The sequence below is a fragment of the Podarcis muralis genome, chromosome 4, assembly GCF_964188315.1.
Source record: "Podarcis muralis chromosome 4, rPodMur119.hap1.1, whole genome shotgun sequence".
Lineage (NCBI taxonomy): Eukaryota > Metazoa > Chordata > Lepidosauria > Squamata > Lacertidae > Podarcis > Podarcis muralis.
In genome coordinates, this window is record NC_135658.1 from 34,994,500 (window position 1) to 35,020,853 (window position 26,354).

General features: G+C 40.5%; 2 protein-coding genes across 2 annotated transcripts in view; one reads left to right on the forward strand and one right to left on the reverse strand.

The window, feature by feature from the left end:
- The window catches only part of CMSS1 (cms1 ribosomal small subunit homolog), a 185,327-nt gene that overhangs the window by 115,120 nt on the left and 43,853 nt on the right, over positions 1 to 26,354 (reverse strand). The gene's annotated exons all lie outside the window — the stretch shown is intronic.
- The window catches only part of FILIP1L (filamin A interacting protein 1 like), a 160,239-nt gene that overhangs the window by 94,587 nt on the left and 39,298 nt on the right, over positions 1 to 26,354 (forward strand). Inside the window, exons 3-4 of the mRNA XM_028726640.2 lie at positions 508 to 681; positions 6,092 to 6,270. Coding sequence (XP_028582473.2) covers positions 508 to 681; positions 6,092 to 6,270 — 353 coding nt within the window. The remainder of the gene's footprint in view (positions 1 to 507; positions 682 to 6,091; positions 6,271 to 26,354) is intronic.

Consider the following 26,354-nt stretch of genomic DNA (forward strand, 5'->3'; position numbering starts at 1 on the left):
ACTGCTGATTGACAGTCCTTTATTTTACGGCCATATTTCCATACACACTGCCAACATCTGGAAGATACAGGCATTGACTAAAATGGAAAGTGACTGATTGGGATAAGGGACTGGCAACAGAAGCCAGAGGTAAGAGAACAAAGAATTTGGTAGGCAAAGGTGAAGGAGGGGGGGAAGGGATGAAACATTGTTTTAAATTACTACTGTTGTCTTATATCAAGGATGGGGAACCGGTGGCCCTTGGCATTGCAAATGGTCAGAGCTGGTGAGAGTTGAGTATCCAATGACACCTGGAGGGCAACAGGTTCCCTGCTCCTGTTTAAAGAGGCAAAGTTTTCATTTTCCAATCACTCACGTGCCAGATGAATTGACAAAGGACTGGCAACAGTAAAGGCAACTTGCATGAAAAGCTGACCTTAAAAAATAAAATAGGAATTAATTCAATACCATTGTTGCAAACAGCTGATATCCAGAATTCATCTCACTGGAGTAACTGTGTTTTCTCAGGCGCAGGATGAAGTCATAGGAGTTTTAAAGGCTGAAAAAATTAACCTGGCTTTACTTGAAGCGCAATATGGCTTTGTTACTCCAAAAAAGGTCCTTGAAGCACTTCAGCGAGATGCTATACAAGCCAAGGCTACACTATGGCAGGAGGATATCTATGAAAAGCCCATGGGAGAGGTATGTATGATGCATGTTTTAAAGCAGGATGTATGAACGCAGGGATTAGCCCTCCAACCCAGTGAATCAAAGGAACGAGTCTCGTTGATTTAACTAGTGAAGGGCAAGTGCCAGCAAAGCAAAATATTGTTTTGTTGAATTCTACAAACAGTGAGCTCAGAGCTTAAAGATGCCAGCCTTTAAATCTCCACTACGAAACTGACACACACTTCGGCTTTGAAAGCATCCTTTAACTTCCAAACGAGATGAAGGCAAACCTAATTGTCAAATGGTAAAAAGTCTAAGTAGTCAATGAATCCCAAAGTCTGCAGTTAGATTGCTAAACCAACAACTGTGGACTCTTTTCACTGACCTTTGGGGACTTTTTGTGAACCAGAAGAACCCTTCTGAACACATGCACTGCAACTCTTCCCACCCCAACCTCCCTGAAATCCCCCCCCCCCCAGCTTGGGAGGTAAAGACCTCCACTGGCTAATACAGGCTTCTTTCAAGCCTAATTTCAGCAGGGGATGAAACTGTGGGCACTATGCAAGGCTTCTGTGGGCACATGTGTGCTTGAAGGCACCACACTGGTGAATCATGGGCTAAGGAATCGTCCATATATTACACCACACTTCTGAAGACCTGCTCCCCTTATTTTAAGACCTGCTTTACCCATTTTAACCAAAACCCTTCCTCTTTTGTCACAGCTTTGTTTCTCTTCCTCCCTCCCTGGATGTAACATACCTTTTCTTCTTAGTGTTTTGTTTGGATTGGGTAGGCTTCCAGGAGAAGGAAGTTGGTAGGTTGGTCAACCCACTGATATCCATTGTAGAATGTTTCTGTGCATCATCATCACCAGTACCACTCCTGTTCTGTCTACACAAACTACTTATTTTGGGACGGTAACTTACTGAATCATTTGCCTGCTGATTCCAGGGATGAATCAGGAGGTCAATTAAACCATCCATCCTGAGCCCTCTGACTTCTTGGGATGAGCGATAATATTAACAAGCAGGCTTAGCACAGTGATACCTTAGTTCTCGAATGACATAGTTGTAAAACGCTGCAAACCTGGAAGAAGTGCTCCGGTTTGCGAACGTTTTTCGGAAGCCGAACATCCGACGCAGGCTTCCGATTGAGTGCAGGAAGCTCCTGCAGCCAATCGGAAGCCGCACCTTGGTTTTCAAACGGTTTTGGGAGTCGAACGGACTCCCAGAGTGGATTAAGTATGAGAACCAAGGTACCACTGTATCTCTAGACTGTAGAGTTCCCTAGAAAGATGTTTCAACACTCAGCATTGGGAGATACTCTACATTTGGAGCTTGCTAAAGAACTATGAATGATGAAAATGATGAAAAGTAATAAAATGTGAGCCAATATCTATCTGCATTCCTAAATGCTTTCCTCTTCACTCAAGCACACATGCTTCTGGTATACAGCTCATTACAGCTCACTATAAACGACATCATGAATAGAATTCTTCCACAGGGCACTTTCCAGACTTCAGAAAGAAACATACGATAAAGTTCATTTCACATACGCAACCAATGTCACACAAAAAGGTTAGAATGCGTTTCCAGATCTTGAAGCCTTAACCCTCTAGTTATGAAGTTCAGGTGCAGAGGTCAATGCCTTTTCAAAACACTGTAGGGTATTAGGTCATAGAAGTTCTGAGCACAAAAGGAAATGATCCAAGGAAGGAACCGTCTTGCCTTCCCACAAATTTCCAAAACATAATTTGGACTTCTATCTTGCATACATTATACAAATGTTTTCTTCCTAACGTTACATGGCAGCAAATGAGTTTCTAGCGCCACTTTCCTTGGCAGTATCAAAGGCTAAGAAAAACATTCTGAAAATAGTAAAAAATGGTACAGATCCCTCATGCTGACTGGAGCCCTGGAAATGGAAGAAACTGATAAACAGCATGCAGAACATTTTGCAGAACACTGTAACTTTAAATAGAATTTGGAAAAGATAAAGTGTGCATTTATTTGTTTCTAATGTTACATATTTATGAAATAAATAAGAGAGAAAAGGCCACCAGCACCAGTTACAGCGGGAGTGCCAGAAAGAAAGAAATTACTATGTGACTTCCCCACACTAATTCTGTCAATGTACCTCACTGCCTGGCTCTCACAGTCCCTGCTATTCTAATTGCTGGTTTCTCAGGAGCAGTCCCTAAGATGCTGCCAACAATGCGACATCTTTGCCAGTTGAGAATTGCCAAGCTTATCCTATGTGCGTCTTGGTTCCAGTTCTATACTTGGGACAAGCATACGCATTTCCAAGAGGACAAATATGTGCAGCTTTCTTCACTCCTATAATGAAGTATTAAGAGAGGCAGACAACCTGGTTTTGAAATCATTAAGAACTTCATCTCACTTGTTGCCAGTTTAGCTCATTTCTCTTTGGCAACAACAACTCAAGCTATCGTTTCATAAAGACCAATTCACTCAAGCCACAACTGGTGGGTGTTGACCCACCAACCACTGCCGCATTTACTATATATGTGCACAGGATATGATGTCACATGAAACTGTCCTAAGAGACTAAAGGACATACAGTCAAGTTATGTTGCCAGAGGGAGGCGGGGGAGCTTCATTTCTGTGGGAAACCTCAGCATCTTACCGGTAGTGAATTGTTTTGTCACTACTGAGCCCACTGGGTGGCCGTTTTGGTGACAAGTAAGCAATTTTCCTACCACCACTGCTCTTCACAGTGCCAACCCTGCGGAGCTTTTGTGTGGTTTAGGGGCTCCTACGACTTTGTCCAACAGGAGATGTAAAGGATCCCTCGGTAGCAAGCATTTGAAGATAAAATTGTTTGTATCCACCACAATTTGGATACCGCAGTTTATGCTGATCAGATAAAAAGGATGTCCAGAACAGTATCTGGCTCCATTTTGTTGGATTTCGGTCATAAAGGACTCAGAATATGGGCATGGCACTTGGCTAACTGCCTGAATGTTCAACCTTTGCCATGCTTCACTTATTACAGCTAGTGGGTCTGAGTACAGAAGATGGCAAATGCCTCTTTGAGAGAATAGGTGCTCCCAGCCACATTAAAAGGTATGACCATTACTAAAGAAAACTGCAGTGGACCCAGAAGACCTGAACAACTGTCAGCTTATTGCTAACATTCCCTTGGGACAGGTGATCATGTAGGTGATTGCCAGCCAACTCCAAGCACATTTTGGATGAAACTAATTATCTAAATCCTTTTCGGTCGGACTTCAAAGCAGGATTTGGTGTAGAAACCAGATTGGACACATAGAAAGATGACATTTGCTGCGAGAGAGATGGGAAAGTGCAACATTGTTCTTTGGGACCTCTCAATAGATTTGATAGTCTTGACCATACAACCCTTTTGGAGAGGCTGTGCAAGTTCAGTGTTGGGGTATTGCTTCCTAGTGGCTCCACTCATGCCTTGGTGCTGATTCTAGAAGATGGTGCTTGAGTATTTTTGCTCTGCTGCTTGACATTTATGCCTCAGAGTCTCTTCAGGGTTCTATTTTACCCCCCCCCCCCTTTAATCATATACATGCAACTGGAGTGAGGTCATTTTGAGATTTGGGTGTGGTGTCATCAGTATGCAGATGACACCCTGCGTTCCTTTTCATCTAGCACAGGTGAGGCAGTGGGAGTAATAAATCAGAGCCTGGAAATGGCAATGAACTGGATGAGGGCCAATAAAGTGAAGCTCAATCCAGACAAGACAAAAGCACTCTTAATGGGTGGTTTAAATATTTGCCTACGTTCATGGTATCAACCCCCAAGAATCGGGCTCATGTTCTGGGAGTGGTATGAGAACTAACAGGGCCATATTTAAATACAGTAAGTAAGAAACACATTTACTGAGATGGAGAATGATATGGTTAAAAAACATTTAGGTTCTTATTTCCATATGGCCATATTATTCCTTATGCATGACAAGCTTAGAGTAGTTATAGCAGATTAGTCGTCATTTACCTGGATAATGAGAATAACTTAAGTTAACATGTGTAACACAGCACTTTCAAAATTATACATTCATCTTAAAGTAGAAGGCGAGATCTGTGCACTTAAGCAGACTGCTGAACCCACGACTGTAGATATACATCTTCCTTGATATCATGACTCTCATCTGAATCCTAATATAACTGATATAAACTGAGCTTCTGGTGCAAATATGGATACACATCCCCTCCTGGGGTCACTAGTTGCATGCAGCAAGTTACATGCAACTAAAGTAAGATTGATTTAGCTAGGTTTTATGAAAACCATCCTCTCCTTGCCTTCTTTCTCCTGGGAAACAGCTACTCTTGAACTATCTTTAACTCTCTGGCACTGAACCACCAATAGCAAGTTTAAAACAGTACTGTGCTTGCGCTGTAGCCCTTAACTACCATGCAAGGCCATGAATTACATGCGTCACTGAAGAGCTGTACAAATGCCAACATAAATAAAAAATAATCAACTACTTTGGCCTGATTTTTTTTTTAAAGAATTCACTCTGGCCTCACAAATTTATGACTGATTGCAGACAAATTTATCAGAAAGGTAGTTTTGTATGTAGAGAGAAAAAAAACAACAAAATATCTGTTGCAGATCAGAAAAATCCCACCGAGACAGACCTTCTGACAAAAGTATGAAGTCTAGACTATCTTGGTCAAAGGGCTTCCAGCTCTGGCAAAATACTAAAGAATAAGAGAAATCTGTTCTGTTTTTATATTTCCCTTCATTAGGCTCTTGTTCAGTTCATTAGTATAACAGCAGCAGCAGCAGCAGCAGCAGCAGAAGCAGCAGCAAAGAACTTTCATCACTTCATAGGGAAGCTGAAACTAATAATTACATGGAACTGGGCCTCTTGCCTTCCTAGACTGAACAAAAAGTTAATATGCATCACAGCTAGACAAAGAGCACTCCATCAATTAAGCACCGAGCCAAAAGGGGAAGGGAAGTTTCCAAATAAGACAAAACATTTGAATAAATCATGTTCGTACAGAAGCACACTGGGAACCAAATCAGAAAGTACTAATGCACCTCACCAGTATCAGGTGTCATCAGTAAGATCAAGAACTAAAAAGTAAGGTGGCACAACCTACAGGGAGTCTCACTGGGTTCTCAAATGAGGGAATAGAGGAAGGTCATAGTGCTGACTTGAGTATGTTGCTGGTAGGGGGATTTATCAGGACCAGACAGAAACCTGAAGGCCTGTGCTCTTCAACACATCTTCTTGCCCTTTAAGAATCCCTAAATTAACACAATGGAAGCTGAGTAATACATTCTTTAGGATAAGGCCTGTACCAATTTAATCCCCCCATAGATATTACTAATGTTACTTCCTGGCAAAATCAATAATTAAAATGACTGTTCTCCCCCCCCCCCCCCAAAAAAAAACCCCTACAGAAATGAAGGAAATCACAGTACTGTGTTATTCTTTTCAGCTTGACAAAGTTGCTGAGAAGCATAAAGAAACTCACAGGCGGATGCTGGAACAGCTCTTAATGGTAGAAAAATCTCACAGGCAAACCCTGTACGATCTGGAGGAGGAGAAGAGGAAACATGCAGAGTACATGGAGAAAAGCGATGAGTTTACCAATTTACTGGAACAAGAACAAGAAAGGTAGGACATCTTTAAAGCTACCAAGTAGACTTCAAAATCTTAGTACTTTGTAAGTACCTTTAAAAAATATACTCCTGATTTGTATCCAACATTTGAGCACATCAAGAACATGTTATGGGGTATGGACTGTATGACCTTTCGTGACATAATGCGGTAAAGTTAATAGAGCCTGCTAGCCTTTTAATATCATCCTAGAAATGTATCTCTCCCCCCCCCCTTTGTACTTCCCCATCTCCCATATTTCCTTCCTCTTTGTGGAAAAGGCCTCTTCTGATTTTTCTTGAGAATTATCTTCTTCTTCTTCTTTTGGTAGTGCAAAGGCAGAGAGATAGATTTGTAGTAAATGTTGATATAACCCGAACAAGTCTTTAAGGTCTCCTGCCAGTCACAAAAACTTATATTTCAAGTCCAATTCACACATGATGCTAGTGATGTGGCAATCACCTTTATGTTGTTGGTATTTTCTGCCTCTCCAGTTACATCCATGGAATCATTGTCATGTGGGTCATTTGAATGATATAGGTCCCACCCATGCAGCTGTTATAGGAAGAGAACACATCACTTACTTCAACAATGAGGCTTTTTGCCCTACAGATGTTACAGAAGTAGAAAGGGAATTCAATGACACAGAAATGGCCTCCCATGTCAATCCAGCAACAACGTTTCTTAGTGAGAAGGACTGTACAAGAGTTTAAATATGTTAAGAATCAAATTCTAGTAAGCCTAGTAACTCATATATTTACAGTAATACACAACACGACCCCAAACAGAGAAGTTAGAACACAGTATCAACTGCAGCGTATTTGGAACCAGTATATCTGTGATATACATAGAGGGCTGCATCCTTCTTTTGAGGCCAGTGGAAGCATCTAGGGGGAAAACCAGACCAAAAATATTCCAAAGACTGCGTAGACAGTAAAAGACGGTCTTGTGGACTGTTGCAGTCATGCATCAGCCTGGGTCATAAAAACATTATATGAGTCCTACAAGATCAAAGTGAAGGTCCACCTAGGCCTGTGTTATATAGCACGGTGCAGGGGCCAGCTCAGCTGTCTCTGCAACAGGATTTTGTGGCAGGAACCATGTTGAGGATTCAGTCCAACCATATACAGCGGTACCTCGGATTAAGTACTTAATTCGTTCCAGAGGTCCGTTCTTAACCTGAAACTGTTCTTAACCTGAAGCACCACTTTAGCTATTGGGGCCTCCTGCTGCCGCCGCACTGCCAGAGCACGATTTCTGTTCTCATCCTGAAGCAAAGTTCTTAACCTGAGATACTATTTCTGGATTAGCGGAGTCTGTAACCTGAAGCGTATGTAACCTGAAGCGTATGTAACCCGAGGTACCACTGTACTGTATTGCTGCATTATTATTATTATTTACAATGCATGCTCAGAGCAGCAGACAGTGCTTTGAGGACTGCAGCAAAATTCATCTGTAGAACATAAGCAATAAGGAAAATGAAGGCAGCCTAAAATATGCAGCAGGAGACGGAGCTAACCAAATATACTGAGGAAATCTCTTTATGGATTCAGATACAATGGTTCCACACCAACTCACATGAGAAGAGACAAAAATGGCTTTTTTTGTCATTTTTTAAAATTGCCTATATTTCAAAACAGTAATTAATTGTAAAAAAAAGAAGAAGAAAAATCCCCCAAAGAGAAGAGGAAAATATTACGGTCACATTTCCTATTCCCCGGACAGCTACACTTGATTCTCAAAAGTATGAGAACATGGTCTCTGTATCCCATTGCTCAGAACAGCTTCCAGATGGAAATGTCTGGGTGTGAGAACGTCAAGCCCATTCTAACCTCACATGATGCATACAAGATAATACTTCCTCTCTTTGCCGGCATAACCTCATGTTTCATGTATCCTGGCACCACTTGCAGCATTCACCCTTCCTGCTACACCTTTTTCCTTTAACGTCTGCTGTAGAAAGCTCACAGGCTCTCTCTCCAAGTACTCAAATATTTACGGAATAAAATTCAAAAATGCTTCGTTGCTGATCTTGTTCTAAATTAATACAAAATTATAAATAAATACAGCTGGGCATGGGCATGAGGCATAAATAAAAGAGGGAGCTTTTTTTTAAAAAAAGATAGTAGGGACTCTGCCCATGCACAAGTTTATGCGATGCTGATAGTGGAAGAGTCAAAATTCAAAGCTGGGTTTTTGAGAGCACTTTTCCAAATACAAGTACAGATCTCCAAATCACTACACAGAAAAGACAGAGCAGCAGAAAAATCATCAAATGTAAAGGCTAGGAATGGGGGGGAGGGGGGATGGTTTTGATTAAATGTAACAGAATGCTGCATCATCTGCAAACAAATCAGTACAAAACTGCAAAGAAAGACAGCAAATATACAAGCTTTTAGAAGTAGTGGATTATCTAATTAAAATTTGTTGTTGTTTTAATAGTTGGAAACAGTTTACAATTATTATTGGTAACCAATATCTGTCTGGAAAGGAAAAACGGAGGTGGCTAATGAGACCTTAGAGAATGCAATAATAGATTTTAGATTAAGCCTCAATTTTTGTGTTTTCTTTGGAGTGCTCATTTTATGTGGAAAACCCTAAAGGAGCATGATGTCACATCTTGAATAATATCCAAAACATTTGCCAAGTGATGTCGCCATCAGGATCTCTTAGCAATTGCCTACCAGAGTGAGAAAGCTCTCACACAAGTTAAGGCATGACTCCTTTATTATGATAGTACACAAGCTGATGTTACACACACACACACACACACACACACACACACACACAGCAGGGAAGCAGGGAGTGCCTGGGAATTTTTAGAAAGCAGAAACTGTTGTGATTTTAAAATGGATTCTGTACTTTGTGAGTTTGGGCCTGTCACACAAAAATTTGGGTGAAATCACACCGAAGTCAAATATTGGTCCACCATATTGACTCAAAATGGTACCTGCCATCCAAACCTCAACAAAGAAACATACCACCTCAGGAACACTTGTATTGAGTTTGGTTACAATATACTGACAGATGACTAAACCTGTGCCAAAAAACAGGTGAAGTTATGCCAAAGTCATATTTTGGATTGTCACCTTGAATCAAGATGTCAGGCATCCAAACACTGACAAAGACTGCCACTCCTAGCTCAGGAGCACTTGCGCTGGGTTAGTGACAATATCTCATGTGGCAGCCTAATGTATACCCAAAAATGGGTTCGGTCACACGCAAGTCACGTTTTGGTTCACCATCTTGATTCAAAATGGTGCCTGGCATCCAAATGTCAGCACAGACCCTTAGTGTGGGCACAGTCTGCTTTGTTGATTTGAAACAACACCTCATGTCCAAACAGTGTTGAAGTCTGCCATCCAACCTCAAGAACCCTTGTGCCAAATCTGGCAACAGCATCAAGAGAGGCAACCAAACCTATGCCAAAAATGGGCAAAGTCACACCAAGTTGATGTTGGTGTCTACCATCTTGGTTCAAAATAGTGGTCAGTGTCCAAACATGGACAAGGACTACTGCCTGCACCTTAGGAAACCTCATGCTAAGTTTGGCAACAATATATCAAGAAGCACCCAAACCTCTAGAGAACAGACAGAGCATTTTCCAAAATATAGAGTATCTCTCTCTCTCTCTCTCTCTCTCTCTCTCTCTCTCTCTCACACACACACACACACACACACACACATCATTGTTGCGCTTAAGCTTACTTAGATTGCATAATTACCACTTCTCTAAAAGTCCTCCCAGGAGGTTAAGGAGACTCACCATCTTTGTGGGAGGAGTTGGGACAGTGCTATAGTTGGGAGGAAATGAATCACCCCAAACACAGCAGGAAAATCCCACCCCACATGAGAGCATGACTCTTCCACCCACTTTGGGGAAATAATTTCATCTCCAACTGCAGCCCCGTACAACTCGGACCACAATTTTTGGTAACTCCCAGCAAACCTTTCAGAGGGTTTCATGGAGGATTAGAGGAAGGAAACGCTAATTGCTTAATGAACACTCATTCATTTTGCAGTTGGTTTAGAAAATGTTGGCTGGGAAATGTTTAGGTATAAAAATGACCCTGCAGGGTTTTTTTCAGGAATACTCGTTTTGTAAATATGCAATAGAATTAGAATAGGAGAACAGTCAAGGACAAGAAAGGCATAGTGGATGTAAACAAATTTATGATAAAATCATGCTTAATGGATTTTTGATTTATTATTGTTGTTGTTGTTTAACTGTTTGAGGTCAAGTGAGAGGTCAATTTTCAGTGGCAGTTGCATCAAAATACTGAAAGAAAACAGACTAATTAAGGCAATCCATCAATTCCAGCATACTTCACTTGAATACTGAACATCAGCCAATGCTAGTAATACTTTGTTCTCAACTCAGACATATGCACACATACTTGGGAGTAAGTGCTGTTCATCCCAGTGAAACTTACAAATTAAACAGGCTCAGAAACAGAGACAGTAACTTACATTTGGTAATAACATTTGTAAAGGTAACACTAGGATCTCCCTACAAAAGGCAAAACATGGAGAGTGGTTACAGGGTCAGGGCTTAGAAAATTGGGAGACTTCTTAGTAAAAAGGGACACAATTGTAACATACATAAACATTCTTATAACGGTACACTGGTTGAATATTTAAGCTACTGACTGTTATTTTGTTAGCAGAATCAGCTAAGTCCGATAGCAAAGGCTGAAAACTTTATCGCCCATCTGCAGGAAACATGGCCTCTTAAGCCAAAAGAAATGCATGTTCAGCATCAAATCTCTGCAGAATTGTCAGCACGCATACTTTCAATTAGAATCAGCACCACTTCTATATATGTAAGAACTCCAATACTTAGTTTTTAAGTGCTCATAGCATTTCAGTTACATTTCCTCAGCCATCTTTAAAGCAACACTCTGCAGTAGGGCATATTTACAGGTGATGGGGTTTATCTAAGAGTAGCAGCGAAGGTTAACCAGTGAGTTCATGGTTGGGCAGATATTTGATACAGACATTTCCAGCTTAAAACTTGTGCAACGGCACAATGCAATGGCAGCTTCATATCATTTGTTTCCGACAGCCTCACAAAATGTTTTTTCTCTTTTCACAATGATTGCCAGCCTGTATTAATGATTCGTAGAGTGTATGCACTTAATCACACCAGTCCTTTCAAAAACATGTATTTGTCATAAGATGCCCTTGTCTACAACTGAAAAAGTAGACGAGGGGTAGCCAGACAGTGTTGGACTATAACTTCCATCAGTGCCAGCCAGCATGTTGGGATGATGGGATCTGTAGTCCAAAAAACATCTGCAGGAGGGCACCAAATTGCCTATCCCTAATGTACGCACTCAATTCAACACATCCTGGTTTATTTGGAGCTACAGAACCTATCCTTGAGGACCTCCAAAATGTCTGTGTGCTTATGCACTTGGACATCATTCCTCAACATTTGCTTCCTCTAAACAAAAGGAAAGCACATTGTAGATTAGCAAAGTTTAAAAGTTTCATAAAAATATTACCATGCATAAAACTGAATTCCTGTAATCGCAGCAAATTATGCTGTCCTGCTGTTCAGCTAAGGAAATCTCTGTTTCAGAATTTTAAGTAACAAGTGGGGCTGGCAATAAAATGTTGCAGCACATCCTTACCCCATGACAGGAGATCTCCTGTACAGGGTTCCAGTCAGCTATACCATCCTTCAAAGTATTATAAACAGAAAGGGGATCAACTCACTCTTCCCCTAGTTTGTTATTTGTTTTTTTCCAAGTGACACTCAATATTTTTGGGTCCTGGAGGCCATTGGAGGTTCACCTCATTTGGCTATTTGAGGATGGAGTTTCTCCCTTTGGGGTCTTTTGAAAATGTTTTATATTGTATACTGCAGAGTTCACTCAAGCAAACTGACATCTCCCTCTATTTTCTCAGCAGCCCAGTTTTAGATCAAATCTCACTGGCACTCAACCACATGGGATTGTAATCAGAGGGAATAGTTTTTTCCTGATTAATCCAAAGAAACTCGAGTACATATGCAACTGCTCCTTGGGACAGTTACACTTAACACACACACACACACACACACACACACACACACACACACCATCATCTTTGGCAGGTGGGGAAAATGTACCTTACGACCCCCTCCCTCACTATCTGGAAGTGCCTTCAGAGTGTGGTAGGAAGGTAAGCCCAGCTATGTAATTGGAAATTCCCAACACAGCTTTTTGAATAAAGTGAAATCTGCAAAATCATTCTGAATGCAAACTATTATATACTGAACCTTCTTGATTTCAAACTATTTAAAAGATCCATTCTCTCCTAGGATGCTGAAATAAAATAAACTTAAATTAATTCTATGTTCAATGCAAGATCAAGACCGTTAGCATTCATATGGAATGCTATAGAAACCACATATTGTATCATATAGCATTTCTTTCGATAGTTTGCAGACCCAGAGTACTTCATACTACCACTATTTACATTTTTAAGAAATTAAGATTCCCAAGGATATTTACATATAACATTAACTTGGCTTTATAGAATGCTAACGGCACGTAAACACTGTTGACTTATTTAGTTGACATATATGTCCAGCAGACTCCAATTTCATACACATTGAGCTATTGTTGAAGAATGCATTGTACTCAAATGCAATCATTTCCTTTTTGCTTTCTGGCAAGTTGTATGTATTACATATGCTGAAGACTATGTCTTCCAAGTTGTGAAATGGATGCCAGATCTCTGTACATTTGACCTTTTTCATGGGTATCTTGTGTTTTGTAGGTGAGTGAGCAAGACCCTCCACAAGCACAAGTTTAGTTCTATATAACACCCCAGTGGGAGAGCCCAAATACTTTAACCACTACAGCATAAAGATAGGCTCAAGGAAGTGATGCACACAGACTAATGACTTCATGCTAGCATTTGAAGAACAGTCTACCACTTCATAGCATAACTTTCAACAGATGTTGGGAAAGCATACTCTTGTCAAAATCCACATGATTCAAAGATTTTCACAAAGATCCTAGTGCATAATGAAAGGTTAAAATAACGGCACAGAAACAATACATCTTTTAAAAGTACAAATAAATCAAAGAATGAAAAAGCCAAAGGCTGGAAGAGCATTCGACATGCACCAATAATTCAATTTTCCTGTTCCCTAGTAAGAATGTAGAGCAATCCTCTCTTCAATATGGAGACTAAGAAAGAGACCACAACCACAAGAACGAATCATTAGTGCCTTCACATCAATTTTCATGCAATCAAAAGTTTTCATGAACTTAATGTTGCAATTTAAATACCTTCACCTATAATAAATTCAGTGATTTGTCTATGTACTCCAGGAAGCATAATGTCAAAATTAACTCTGAATTCATACCAACTTCAGCGAAGACTTATACCTCAATTTGTAATTAGGGTTTTGTGTTCTCCCCACCCCCAAGCACAAGACAATTAAAGACTGAATCAGTAAAACAAAATAACATAAATGAAATCAGTAAACTATTCTTCCCACAGACCATTAGTCTCTACTTTCTGCTGGAAAAAGCTTTGACCAAGGCCACAGCTAAGTGTATTTCATGTGTTTTGTAAGTAAGTGGTAAGAGACCCACCATGACCATGCTTTTGCCAAATACCAACATCTGTAGGCCTGAAATATCTATCAAGAAGTACTGAGCACAAGACAACAATTTCTCTGAGCACTTTTACCACCACTCAAATAAAAAGCAACTCTCCACTGGCTTATCTGGCTTTACTCCACGGCTTTTAAAAACCTCAAACTCACACAAAAATGTTTCTACTGAATGCATAGGTGCAGAACGCTGATACAACGGCAAACATTAAATGGTGTCACCAGATGTGATGGCAGCTAAAATGTTGTCTTAAGGCTTAGGTCTTTCAGGAGACTTGTACACATAGGCTCCATAGGCCCATCAGTGCCTTCAGCATCCAGGTAAGTTTAAGGGGGAAAGGGTGCATCATGGGAAGACTGATGAGCATGCAGTTGAGCTGTGAGTGACTTTTGCAGTTCAAACCACCGCTGAGGATGGCAGATACTCTTTCCAGCATGCTCATGCTGAGCACTTTGTCTAACACATCCTGTAGAATGGACAGGACATTTGTCCTCGCTCAGCATTCTTCTCTTTCAAGTGCACAAGGCCAGGCAAACTTTCCATGCAAATCTTATCTGAATATTAAAACTCACTGGACCGCTCACTCTCAGCCCCCATTCTGTTAGGTGGAACATGTTAGGATTTGGATGGTGTAGTATGGGCAAAATAGATACTGCCCCACCTTGAAGGGTTGTTTTATGGGCTGATGAAAATAAGGACGTGAAGTTCTTTGAACACCCAAAAGTACTATATAGATGTTGAGTACTATATCAAAGTACTTTGTAAAAGTAACAAAAAAATTACCTACTTTTTGTTCCCCGTGAATAAGGAAAACCAGAAGCCTATCTCATCTATTGTGCACACCTAATTAAAAGAGCTTAATGCTTAGATCTCAAATTATTTAGGCTAAGAATGCAAACTTTGTTTGGACGCTTTGTCTCAAAATACACACAGCCAAGATGCCAGCAAACCAAACTGCATATTATCATTGTCAATGTAAATCACGGGTCTTGCTTTGCTGTAATCCTTTGCAGTGAGAAGCTGGCACAGGGCCAGGCAAAAGCACATAATTTAAACACTCAATCAGTTACATTCCAAGGCATTTGTTTAGTGTTTAATAGGCTCTCAAGGGATGAGAAAATTACTAAAGTGCATTGTTTTGACATGAGACAGAGTGAGTCATCGGTTGTCACTAAATTTGGGGGGCTTCAGTATTTATTGTCTGAGACGAACTTCTTAAAAAACACATTATACATCAGCACATATGTGCAGGCACTCACATGTGCATTACAATAAATGTGCTTGCTTAAACCATTATGGCACAGGAAATGTTTTCTGGTTCTCAAATTCTCTCTCTAGATTTAGGATTCTATTATATACATTCATGTTCTACATTACAATTATAGACAGATTTAATACACTTTCCCTTTCAAAGAGACCACATTTAGCTTGCTCATACTTGGCACATACAAAACTATTGAAATTCCGAATCAAGGGAAATAAACATTCTGTTCTCAAAGTAAGCTTGACATCAACATGAGGATTTAAAGTTAATGCAAAATTCACTTATTGAAATCTGAATTTGTACATGTTTTGTAAGTGAGAACTATTCCGCAGGTCTGATAATAGTCTACCTGTTGTTCATGCATGCTAAGCTCCGGGCCCTCCGCATCTGGGCAGAACACAAAGCACAAACCTAAAACATATTTTAACCTATTAGAGGTGTAACATTTTTTATACAACTACAAATGAAAAATATCTCAAGGGGTTCAAAAAAGAGAGATTAATGAAATTTATAAGTGATTTTAAAAAAATGCTTCAATTGTGATCCACTGGATTTGTGATACTATTCTTCACTGTCATGTTACTATTATCTTCTCTCGCTTGTGCTGGTATTTCAGAAACATTGCCAACTAGGATGTTCGATAGCGTGGCCTTCTCCCCAATGTAAGTTACTTTGGGGGAAGATTCAGTGGGCAGGTTTTAGCATACTCAGGCTACAACTGACTGCCACATTTAGCATCAGAAAGGTATTTTCCTCTAGGACACACTGGTGAGAGAACACGAGGTGCTTCTTTTTTCTTCCAAAACACATGACTTGGTTTGAATTATTCAAGCATCTGACCCACCTTCTCTTCGCCTGTGGCATGCTGATCTGGAAAATGTGAATTGATCTGGTGGGTAAATGGCTTTCCTTTGAAGGAGCTGGAAACAATGGCTTTTGGTCCATTCAAATAACACAATTCTAAAAAAACATGAAATGCCTTAAAAATAATCATCGCGTTAGAAAGGATGGAAAGAAAATGAGAACACCAAATACAGAAAAAATACACAAAAGCAAACCAATACCCCCACTCCCATAAACATATTCAATAAGCCACAGAATGTTAACCAGCCAAAGTCCTAGCGCCTAGTGGAGGAGGCACACAAAGGTGGGCTGTAGGTCCAGGTTGGTTCATATGGGGAGAGGTGGTCCTTGAATTATTGCAGTCCTGAGTCACTTAAAGCTCTGTAAATCAAAACCAGCACTTTTATTTGGACCTGGAAACTAACTGGCAGCCAGTGCAATAGTGTCAGGATCAGTGCAGTATGTTCAAACCCTCTTGCCTCGGTGAGCAATCTGGCCACCAAATTCTGCACCAGATGAAGCACAGTGTACTATCCCCATAAGTGAAACCCAGCCTCCTCCTGTCCTGTGTTCAAAGCCCTATAAGGAATCTGCATATAACCCCCTTTAAACTGTTATCATTGTACCTGTATAGAGCCTGAAATCAGCAGTGCACATTCAACAGATAACCATATCCTCTCTTTGAGCAATAGTTTTCAAACCACTAAACACAGGGGAAAATAATCTAAAAACAGTAGCAAATAACAGGCATTATTTTCCCCCGCCCTTGCAAAACACACTGATAAAAACATCAACAAACAATTATTAGATTTCCACAGATGATTCAAACACACCATCCTCTGCAATTTCAGAAAGCCTATTTCCCAATCCCTTTCTTAGACAGTAGGCAAGTAAGACACCTTTCAGTCCTGTCTGTGGAAAAATTGGCAGCACCTAAAACCCAGAATCCAAAGTCTTTGATAAGTGTGGCCATGACTTATCCCTCCTGGAATCCAACCTTAACCTCAAAACAGATGGGATGTCAGAGGTGTTGTTAGAACTTTGCCAACTGTGTGCATATCCTACCTTTTTACACTCCCCCCCCCCACTGCTTCATATAAGTGATGGATTGTGATAATTAATCATTAATACAGTAATCAGCCAGGTGTTTAAACATTTTGGGGCGAGCTTCCTAGGAAAGAACCTTAAAGTAAAAGGCAGGGTGCTTGCATTCAGCAATAGCCACAGTCTACAAAAAAGTTTTAAGACTTCTCTCACAGGAAATTGAGAGGGGGTTGTTATCTTATCTGAGCACAGGGATGCTACTGCTGTGGAAAAGGCGGCTAGCAGCAAGTCCCGTTTACGTATACTTAAGTAACAGTATTGCCCATCTACAAAGTTAAAAGAAACAAAACATAATGACCACCTACAGAGTTAGAGAAGTTTTAGCAAAGTATATGAAACAGTTTTGCAAAAAGTTACAAACACTGGTTAGAGGTACAGGACTTCTAAGAAATAGTAAGCAAAAAAAGACCCAATTCTTATACTGGGCAGAACAGACGTCCTGAAAAGGTAATATCTACAAGAGGCCCTCATTTGCGGAGCACAGTGATCATAAGGTACATAAGGGGTAAGATGACTTTTCAGGTATCAAATCATATACAACATAATTCTATTGATGTTTGCTTGAAGGAAGTCTTCGTGAGTTGAATGGATATGACTTCTAAGTCAAGGTTGGTAGGACTGCACTGTAAACTCAACTGGGCGTGGGAGACATAATTAATAGTATCATAACGTATCCAAGGGCATTGAACATTAATATACCTGTGACTGTAAAATGCAACAACATGTTTGTGTATTTAATGCATCTCTGATGTTCCTATGTTATCTTATTTTTCTGTTTCTGAAATTCTAATTTAACAAATGTTAAAGCTCACCACACCAATCCAGTGTGGTGTAGTGGTTAAGAGCAATAGACTTGTAATCTGGGGAACCGAGTTCGTATCTCCGCTCCTCCACATGCAGCTGCTGGGTGACCCTGGGCTAGTCACACTTCTTTGAAGTCTCTCAGCCCCACTCACCTCACAGAGTGTTTGTTGTGGGGGAGGAAGGGAAAGGAGAATGTTAGCCGCTTTGAGACTCCTTAAAGGGAGTGAAAGGCGGGATATCAAATCCAAACTCCTCCTCTTCTTCTTCTTCTTCTTCTTCTTCTTCTTCCTCAATAAAAACTACCCATGCTCCTATTACACACTCCTGTCTGTCTGTCAACTTCCCCTTGGAACAACATGAGGCTAGCCTGATTTCTGTGCACATAAGTCCTGAAGGCACTAAACACATACGGACTGGGAAAACTTACACAAATGGAGAACAGTTTTTTAAAAAAATTAAAATAAAACAGCCACTTCAGCAAGTTAAGTGTACCAATTACATGGTGCATATTAGGGCAACAAATTTCTCCTTGCCTTCTCAGTGCCATATGCCCGTCTTTTTTCAACTATAGTTTCCATTCACCATTGCAAACATGTGTTGCCATTTAAATGTCAAGAAAGGTATCTCTCAACTATCCCCCTTATGTATGATGAAATGAAATGGCAGACTGAATGGAGCCATGAAGCATGCCATTAGCAGTTATTCACACTTCTGTTTTTCTTTAACTTCTGTCCCTCTGAAGTGCATTCATTCTGCACATGGATGTTTAACTATAATGACATCCATGACTCATAATCCAGAAAACATAACGTCAGAAATGAACTGCAGTGGTAAACTGTATGCGTTGTGTGTGGGGTTTTTTAAGCCACCTTAAATAAACCCATCCAGTTTCTAGACGGAAGATTCTTCTGCAAGTCTCTTAATCCCACCATCAGCACTGATGATTCAAAATTATTTTCTTTAAAAACCCTTTACTACAGTCCCATGTCCAGTTACCCATCCTTTCATAGAGCACTTGTTCATTCAGGATCAAATGAGGCTGTGCAATTTTTCCAAACAGACAGCCTCAGAAAACATGAAAGTCACTTCCCACATAAACACACAAGCAGTGGTGAAAGACCATACATAGAGCATCATTCAGAATGAAAATTAACATACAAGATTATTTACAGGCAATGGTATGACTGAGGTCACAGGGCTGGCAGGCCTAAGAGTTCCAAAGTCATGAGCTGAACACCACAAGTATACCAAGACTTAAGTAATACTCAGGAGTTAAAAATAGTTGCCTTTCAGTGTCAGGGGTTTGGGACCTCAAACGATGATCTGCTAGTAAAAGAGACGTAACTTTGCTCACTAGACCTTAAGAAGTTTTCCTAGAGCTAATATATCACTAATAGCTTCAGGAGAAGTTCCCATAGTCCCATACAGTTTGGGGGACATATTGTGGCATTTTCCAGATATATCTATCTTGAACAGCCCACAACAGGTTTTCCAAATTGCACTGCATATAACCTTTGAGATACACATGCTAGACTACTTGCAAAAGCCCCACTACATATGTGCAATGTCCCAGCACAACTAAAGGAACCTACTGGATTGCAATAATTGGTTTCAATCGTGTTTCAGAAATAATCCCTATGGAGGATTTCATCAGGTAATCCCTGAAAAACAATGATTTGGTTGAAAAGTTGAAGTAAGTGCAATATAATTAGTGCAATCCAGAATAAGAGCACTTAAAGTTAATTGAGATCAGTGGGACAACTAGTCAGTCACATCTCATTTAAGTCTCATAAAGTTAAAGGCAACAAATTTTAACTGAAATGGGTGTGAATTGTATCTGAATACTTAAATATTCTGATCTGCAATGTGCTCCCAACATATAAACCTGATTAATTTCAATATGGCATGCAGGAAAGAGTGTTCCTTTGTAAACTGTGACTTTAGAAAGACCACATGGCAAACAATGCATTCACCTTATTTATAACTAGGGTTGCCAGCTGATCGGGGGGGGGGGGGGACCCATGTGCTGGTGCATTTAACAGCAGACAAGCAAATATTTTCAAGACCTGGCAAGGAACACGATTGCCTGGTAATGTCTGCAGATCAAACTGCTGTTAAAGGGTAAATGTATGGGACACAGAAGGCTTGTTGGAAAGTTGGCAACTGTTTTTACAAAGTTATAATATAGGGAGTCAGAGCTGCCTACACCTTCTCCCTTCCAGTCTACTGAAAGCGCTACATCAGTCCTGATGCAATCTAACCTATCATCTCCAGGCTAGCAATGACTTGCCACATACAGTACTAATGAACAAATGATAAACTCTCCAGACTGCACTGTAACCGGAACAGATTGGGACTTACTCTAAAGTAAATATTCCTATAAGTATACTGCAAAACACTTACATTGCAATTCTATATACACTTACCAGAAGGTAAGTCTCAATGTATTCAAGGGGACTTACTTCTGAATAAACATGTATAGGATTGCACTATTAAAAGTAGCTTTGTAAGAGTAGTTTTATATTCCATGATTGAATTTCTTTCAAGTAGTTTTTAAGTGAATCGTTCGCCAGTAAATGTAACCACAGGCTGCAAGGAAATTGCTCTGCCTTCTTTGTATTCATTAGCAGCAACGGTTACATACTTTGTGTGAAATTTCAACGGCATGGTTCAGAAAGGTGGTTATAAAATTTTAAATATTATTTCCCTCTCTCACACACACCTCATTGGCAGAAATAAATAGTTAAAAAGAGACCTGTTAATGAAGTCATTATCTGCTTATCATACACCTTTTTTTCCTGAAGAATTCTGTTTGAAGTCAAATAGTTTTAACTTTTCAGACTACTATGTTAATAATATTTTATAACCTGCAATGTGAAATCTGCGAAGGTGTTCCACTGTTAACTAACAATAGTATCCTGCCCTCAGGGTAGTTTGAGTTAATAAGGCTTCACTCTCCCCCCTATATGATGTAATGCATTTACATTTATTACTGTGCCTGAGAGATTTTTGCGGGTGTAAGAAAAATCATAGGAATGACTCAGCAAGTGACATGATGTCATACTGGTAGTAAGTGGCAAAGCTGTTCGTGTAAGAAGCCTCCAGCCATAGTCACTGGGAACCAGGTGCTTTCCAGATCCTTAGCAGTTTTCTGTTGGTACAGTTGCTTAAAGCTTACCACCACATATCTTGACCTCCCTTGTCAAAGAATGCTTTCCTGTATTACCTTACCTTGAACTCAATTGACAGCCTGTGGTATGTGTAGAATGGCAGAAACAACATCATCAACACTACACACATAGTATCAAGTGAAAATTCTTAACCTGTTAGCATTTTACCAAGGCACGAGAACCACTTGCAGTATTTATTTCCATTTTATTTGACCCTCTCATCTCCCCAGTTTTAAACGGTCTCCTTGCTTGAAATTGTGAGCTCAAATGCTTCATTACCACTGTGAGCTCAAATGCTTCATTACCACTTAATCTGTACCTTCAATGCATGAGCCCAGGACCACTATCTTTCTATCCAGAAATTCATCCTATCCCACCATAAGTTTGTATTTGAAAGGTTAAAGTTGTTGAGCTACCTCACCACCTGGGAGAGGGATATCATCCATTTGAGCTCCCATTGAAGTACTTTGTGTTCCGGGCGCCATTTTGGGAAGGCTTGGGTCTGCGTTGATGCGAGAGGCCTCTCCTTTATCCCTTCATTTGAATACGGCTGTGAGGCAAGAATCTTTGTTTCTGTTTATAGGCCTGCATGCCTCATCATTCAGGGCTACAAGTTTTTAATTAAGTGCGCAAAATCCTCTGACAAGGGCCAGTGTGTTTAATAAAGCTGAGGAGCTCTTACATTGAGCTCTGAAGATCCGTTCCCCTCACCTCTCTAATTCTAATGTGCATGTGTGCTCCCTCTCAAGAGTGTTAAAGGGAGGATGAGGGGTGAGGAACAGGAGAAGAGGCTGAGAGGCACCTCAAAACATTTTGGTGCCCAAGGCCGAAAAATCCAGATAATGCTCCATAGTGCTATCAAGTAATAATACATGAACATGTGCCATCCTTTAATGGAGGTGTGAGAAACCTCAGGCCTAGGGTTGAATGCAGGCCCCTAGACTACATTATCTACCTCTTGAAACTCCCCCCAGACTATGCTCTGGCCTTGCCTTGTACCCCTGAGTGTTTTCGAGTAGCTGGAATGTGTCTCTGAGCTCTGAAGATGCCTCTTGCTTGTCTGGACACAGGCTAGGAATGGGTGAGTGCATGGAAACTACCCCATTGTACAAAAGGCAAAATGTACATCTATTGCTGTACTCATGTTTGCCTCTGGCCCTATTGACCCTCGGTATGTGGCCCTTAAGAGGTTGCCTAAAAGGGAATGTGGCTCTCAAATGTTCCCCACCTGCTCTTTAATGAGACTGCACATTCGGTAACACACCTCTGTGCCTATTGGTAAGCCATCCCTACAGGGAGATGCACTCCAGTGGTGTGAGGGGAGGGAGAGCATGAGGCCATATCCAGTTCAGGATCCCTTAAATGTAGTTAAGGGGCCCCTTTGTTACATCTGCACCTGACCTAGGAAACCAAGTCAAGATTCAGTTAAGTGCCCAAAGTTAATGTCATTGGGACAGTTTTTCCCTCAAATCCCTTCTGTAGAAATTAATGAGGCTTCAGAGTGCTTATCGTTGGCTGGATCATGTCCCCAAGATATTAACAAAGTACTTTTCCAGAATAGAGAACTGAGCCACACGACCAAGACAAATACCTGTGTCATCAATCTATCAAACAGATAGGTCAACATTTCTTTAAGCGGAGTTATTTCCTTAGAAATCTGCTTTCCAGAATAGTGCATGTGGGATATATTAACCACTGTGTCGGTTCAGCACAAATTCCTTAACAGAAATAAACTTGCTCAGTACCCCTAGGGTACTGATATAACTGTTTGGCTAGTCAGAGATTTGTATTTAGAAAGAGGGTAAATAGAATTTGCCCTGGATGTGATAGAGAGGGGCGCAGGGCACTTCTTGTAAGACTAGACCACAAGTTAAGAGTTGTTTTGGGAGACAACTCTGAAGGAGACATATTAAAAATAGTAATTGTGTTAGTAAAGAATTAGATTGTAATAAAATCCTAATTATCATTAGAAAAAATACTACGTCCATAGTACTGAATAGTACAGAAATATGATTGTTGCATCCATAAACTATATTACTACAGTGCAATATTGTGTAGACTGCGATGGAACAGGATACAGAAATACAGAATTTGGTATTGATGCAGAACTCAGATTCCTGACAATCTCAGCTTTCATTTTATTCTTAAACCAAGTGTGTAGCCAACAGGTTCACAAAGATACCGTATATCTAAAGTCTTACTGGAAATGTCAACTGAAATCTCAGAAATCAGAAGTGAGATGTGACTAAATAAGATTTTTGGTGGCTGGCAGGAACAGAAATCCAGAGTTCTTGCAAGAATAATAATATGAAAATAAAAAAGATAGATTCCATATTAGATTTGGTTTCCAATTTGTTATGCTCTTTTAACAAATTGCTTAGGACAAGTTTTCTGCTGCAACTCACTTAATCTCTTTGTTCAGCTGGTTCTTTTGTTCTTGGGTTTTTCTATGCTGTAATTGATCGTCTCCATTTGTTATTGAGATCTTTCACTTCCACAAATAAGACAACAGGTAAAAGATGCTAGTTATGAAGATTTGATCTTTTTTTGAAAAAAAATATGATTAATTTGCCTGGTTTTTGGAGGCTAAACAATTCAATTTTTCTTGGTTATTATAACTGCATCCTGTAATTTCTAGTGCACACACCCCAGAACAAATACTGAGTACATCTATGCATCTGCTAGCCAGGTGTATAATGCAGATGTCCCACTCGTTTCTTCCTTCCCATTCTATGTTGAGCAATTGAGCTCATACCTTTCACTTAGTTCTGCACCCACCAGTCTCCATTTAACCCAAGCTACCATACTTTTAGGGACGCAGGTGGCGCTGTGGGTTAAACCACAGAGCCTAGGGCTGGCCGATCGGAAGGTTGGCGGTTCGAATCCCCGCAACAGGGTGAGGTCCCGTTGCTTGGTCCCTGCTCCTGCCAACCTAGCAGTTCGAAAGCACGAAGTGCAAGTAGATTAACAGGTACTGCTCCAGCGGGAAGGTAAACGACGTTTCCATGCGCTGCTCTGGTTGGCCAGAAGCAGCTTAGTCATGCTGGCCACATGACCCAGAAGGTGTACGCCGGCTCCCTCGGCCAGTAAAGTGAGGGCAACCCCAGAGTCGCCCGCGACTGGACCTAATGGTCAGGGGTCCCTTTACCTTTTACTATACTTTTAAGACACAGCATTAGATCTTTGATTAACTGATATCAAACACCCATGCAGAGATTTCCTTGGAAGTACTATCATGCATGTAACAACTGCATGCAGAAGGTCTATGTGCAACGACAGATTTCTCAGTGCCTTTTTAAGGGAAAGAAATGATTCACATCAAGCAAACCCCACGAGTCTCTGACACCATAAGGAACAAGAGCTCAGCACATATGATCATATGGCAATTCTGCCTAACTGAAACACTGTGTATCTTTCCCTACCCACAGAACACTATGGGGAAGAATGCAGAAACACTGTGCAGAACTAAATTTCCCTCCCCACCTTGCACAAGTTTGTGTGTGATAATGTATTCTATTGTTCCTGTCATGTCAAAACAATTTTTCTCTGGAGCTAATCAGATTCAAAATTTAACGCATCCTCAAATTCAGTTTGACATCAGAAGGTTTGGCACAAGCTTCTACTTAAAGTGTTCCTCAATTAGTTATAAAAAGGCAAAATATTCTATTTGACTACTTGTTATAATCTAATTAAACTTTTTTCTACAAAGTCTATGTTTGCACAGATAACTTGCTTTAACTCTTCTATCCTTCTTAAAACTACAGAACCACTGAATACCTAAACCACAAAATAAGAAATAATACAAATACGAAAGCTTATTTCATGACTTCTAGCTTGCCATTCAATTAATTCAGTAGTCATGTGGCTTACAAGCCTGTTAAAAAGGCAAATAAGTTCACAAAAGTCTGGTTCACACACCACGTTAAACTATAGGACACTGGTGCACGCTACTGAAAATGTATCACCTGGCTCCTCCCCACTTTGCCAGGTCACCCACCTAATTCCTGGACACAAGAATCGCCCAACCACAGCACCTCCATCTCATAAGGAGTCAGTCTCAGTTTCATCTAGCCCAGTATTTTCTACATTGGGTTCTAAGGTCTCAGCCAGATCAAATCTGAGACCCACAGTACATAAAGCATATTTGTACCTCTGAGTCATAATCCCTCCACATGAAAATTATGGGGAGGTATGAGGAAGGCATTGCCTAACACATGGGTGAGCTCAAACCACCAGCCCTTCAGTTAACAGCCATGTGCATTGGCCAACTGCCTCTTTGATAAGAAACAAACAGGGTGAAGGAATTGCAAGCAGCAAGTTAAACTGCCCTTATAGCCTCCCTTTACATTTTAAAGTGTATGCTTAAAATACTTTACACCTAAAACATGTAATTTGTAAGCTAAGAATGCAATGAACATGCTTGCAGATACATGCATCATTCTTCTCAGAACTGTGGCAGCCTGAGTGATTTATGCAGCCAAGGCTGCTGTCTGCATAGTGTGTGAAATTTTATTTAAGGCATTTTTATACTGCTCTTGACACATATTTATATCAGGGAGGTTTATAATACAATTTAAAATCTGGGGGGAGGGGAAATCAGGTATACAACAGAACAATTAAAACTAATAGACAGTTGAACAGACAACCAAATAAAAGAGCAGAATGGAAAAGCTTCATTCCCACAGTTTAAAAGCACAACTCACTAACATGCCTGAGAGAATTTTCTTCTAAATGTCTTATCTAAAAGATAATACAATGGGCGCCAGAGACACTTCCTTGAGGAGAGTGTTCCACAACCTGGGCACCACAGATGAAAAGGCTCCTTTATTGACACCAGCTTGATCTCAGGTGGTTAGTAGCACTGTGAGAAAAATCTCAATGGAAGATCATTTGGACAAACTGATATGGGGAAAGGTGGCCTTAACCAATGCAGAACTCTCAAATGTGTTGAAATATGTTCCCAATGAGTCACCCAAGTTAAAGTCCTGGCTGATTATTTTGAACTAATTGCAGCTTCCAAACCAGCTTCAAGGTAAGCCTCATGCGCGGCATGTCACAACACGCTACGGTAGTCTGAAAGGGATGTTACCCAAGCATGGGTAACTGGTGCCAGACTATCTCAGAAGACATGACAGCCTATGCTGGTTAAAGAAAAACACACCACATTACAGAAGTCACCTTTGCCTCAAGTGAAAAGGCTGAATCAAGGAGTACGCACAAGCTGAGATCCTGGTCTCTCAGAGGGATCGAAAGCCCACCCAAATCAGATAGTTACCTGGTCTGGAGAGAGGGATTCTATCT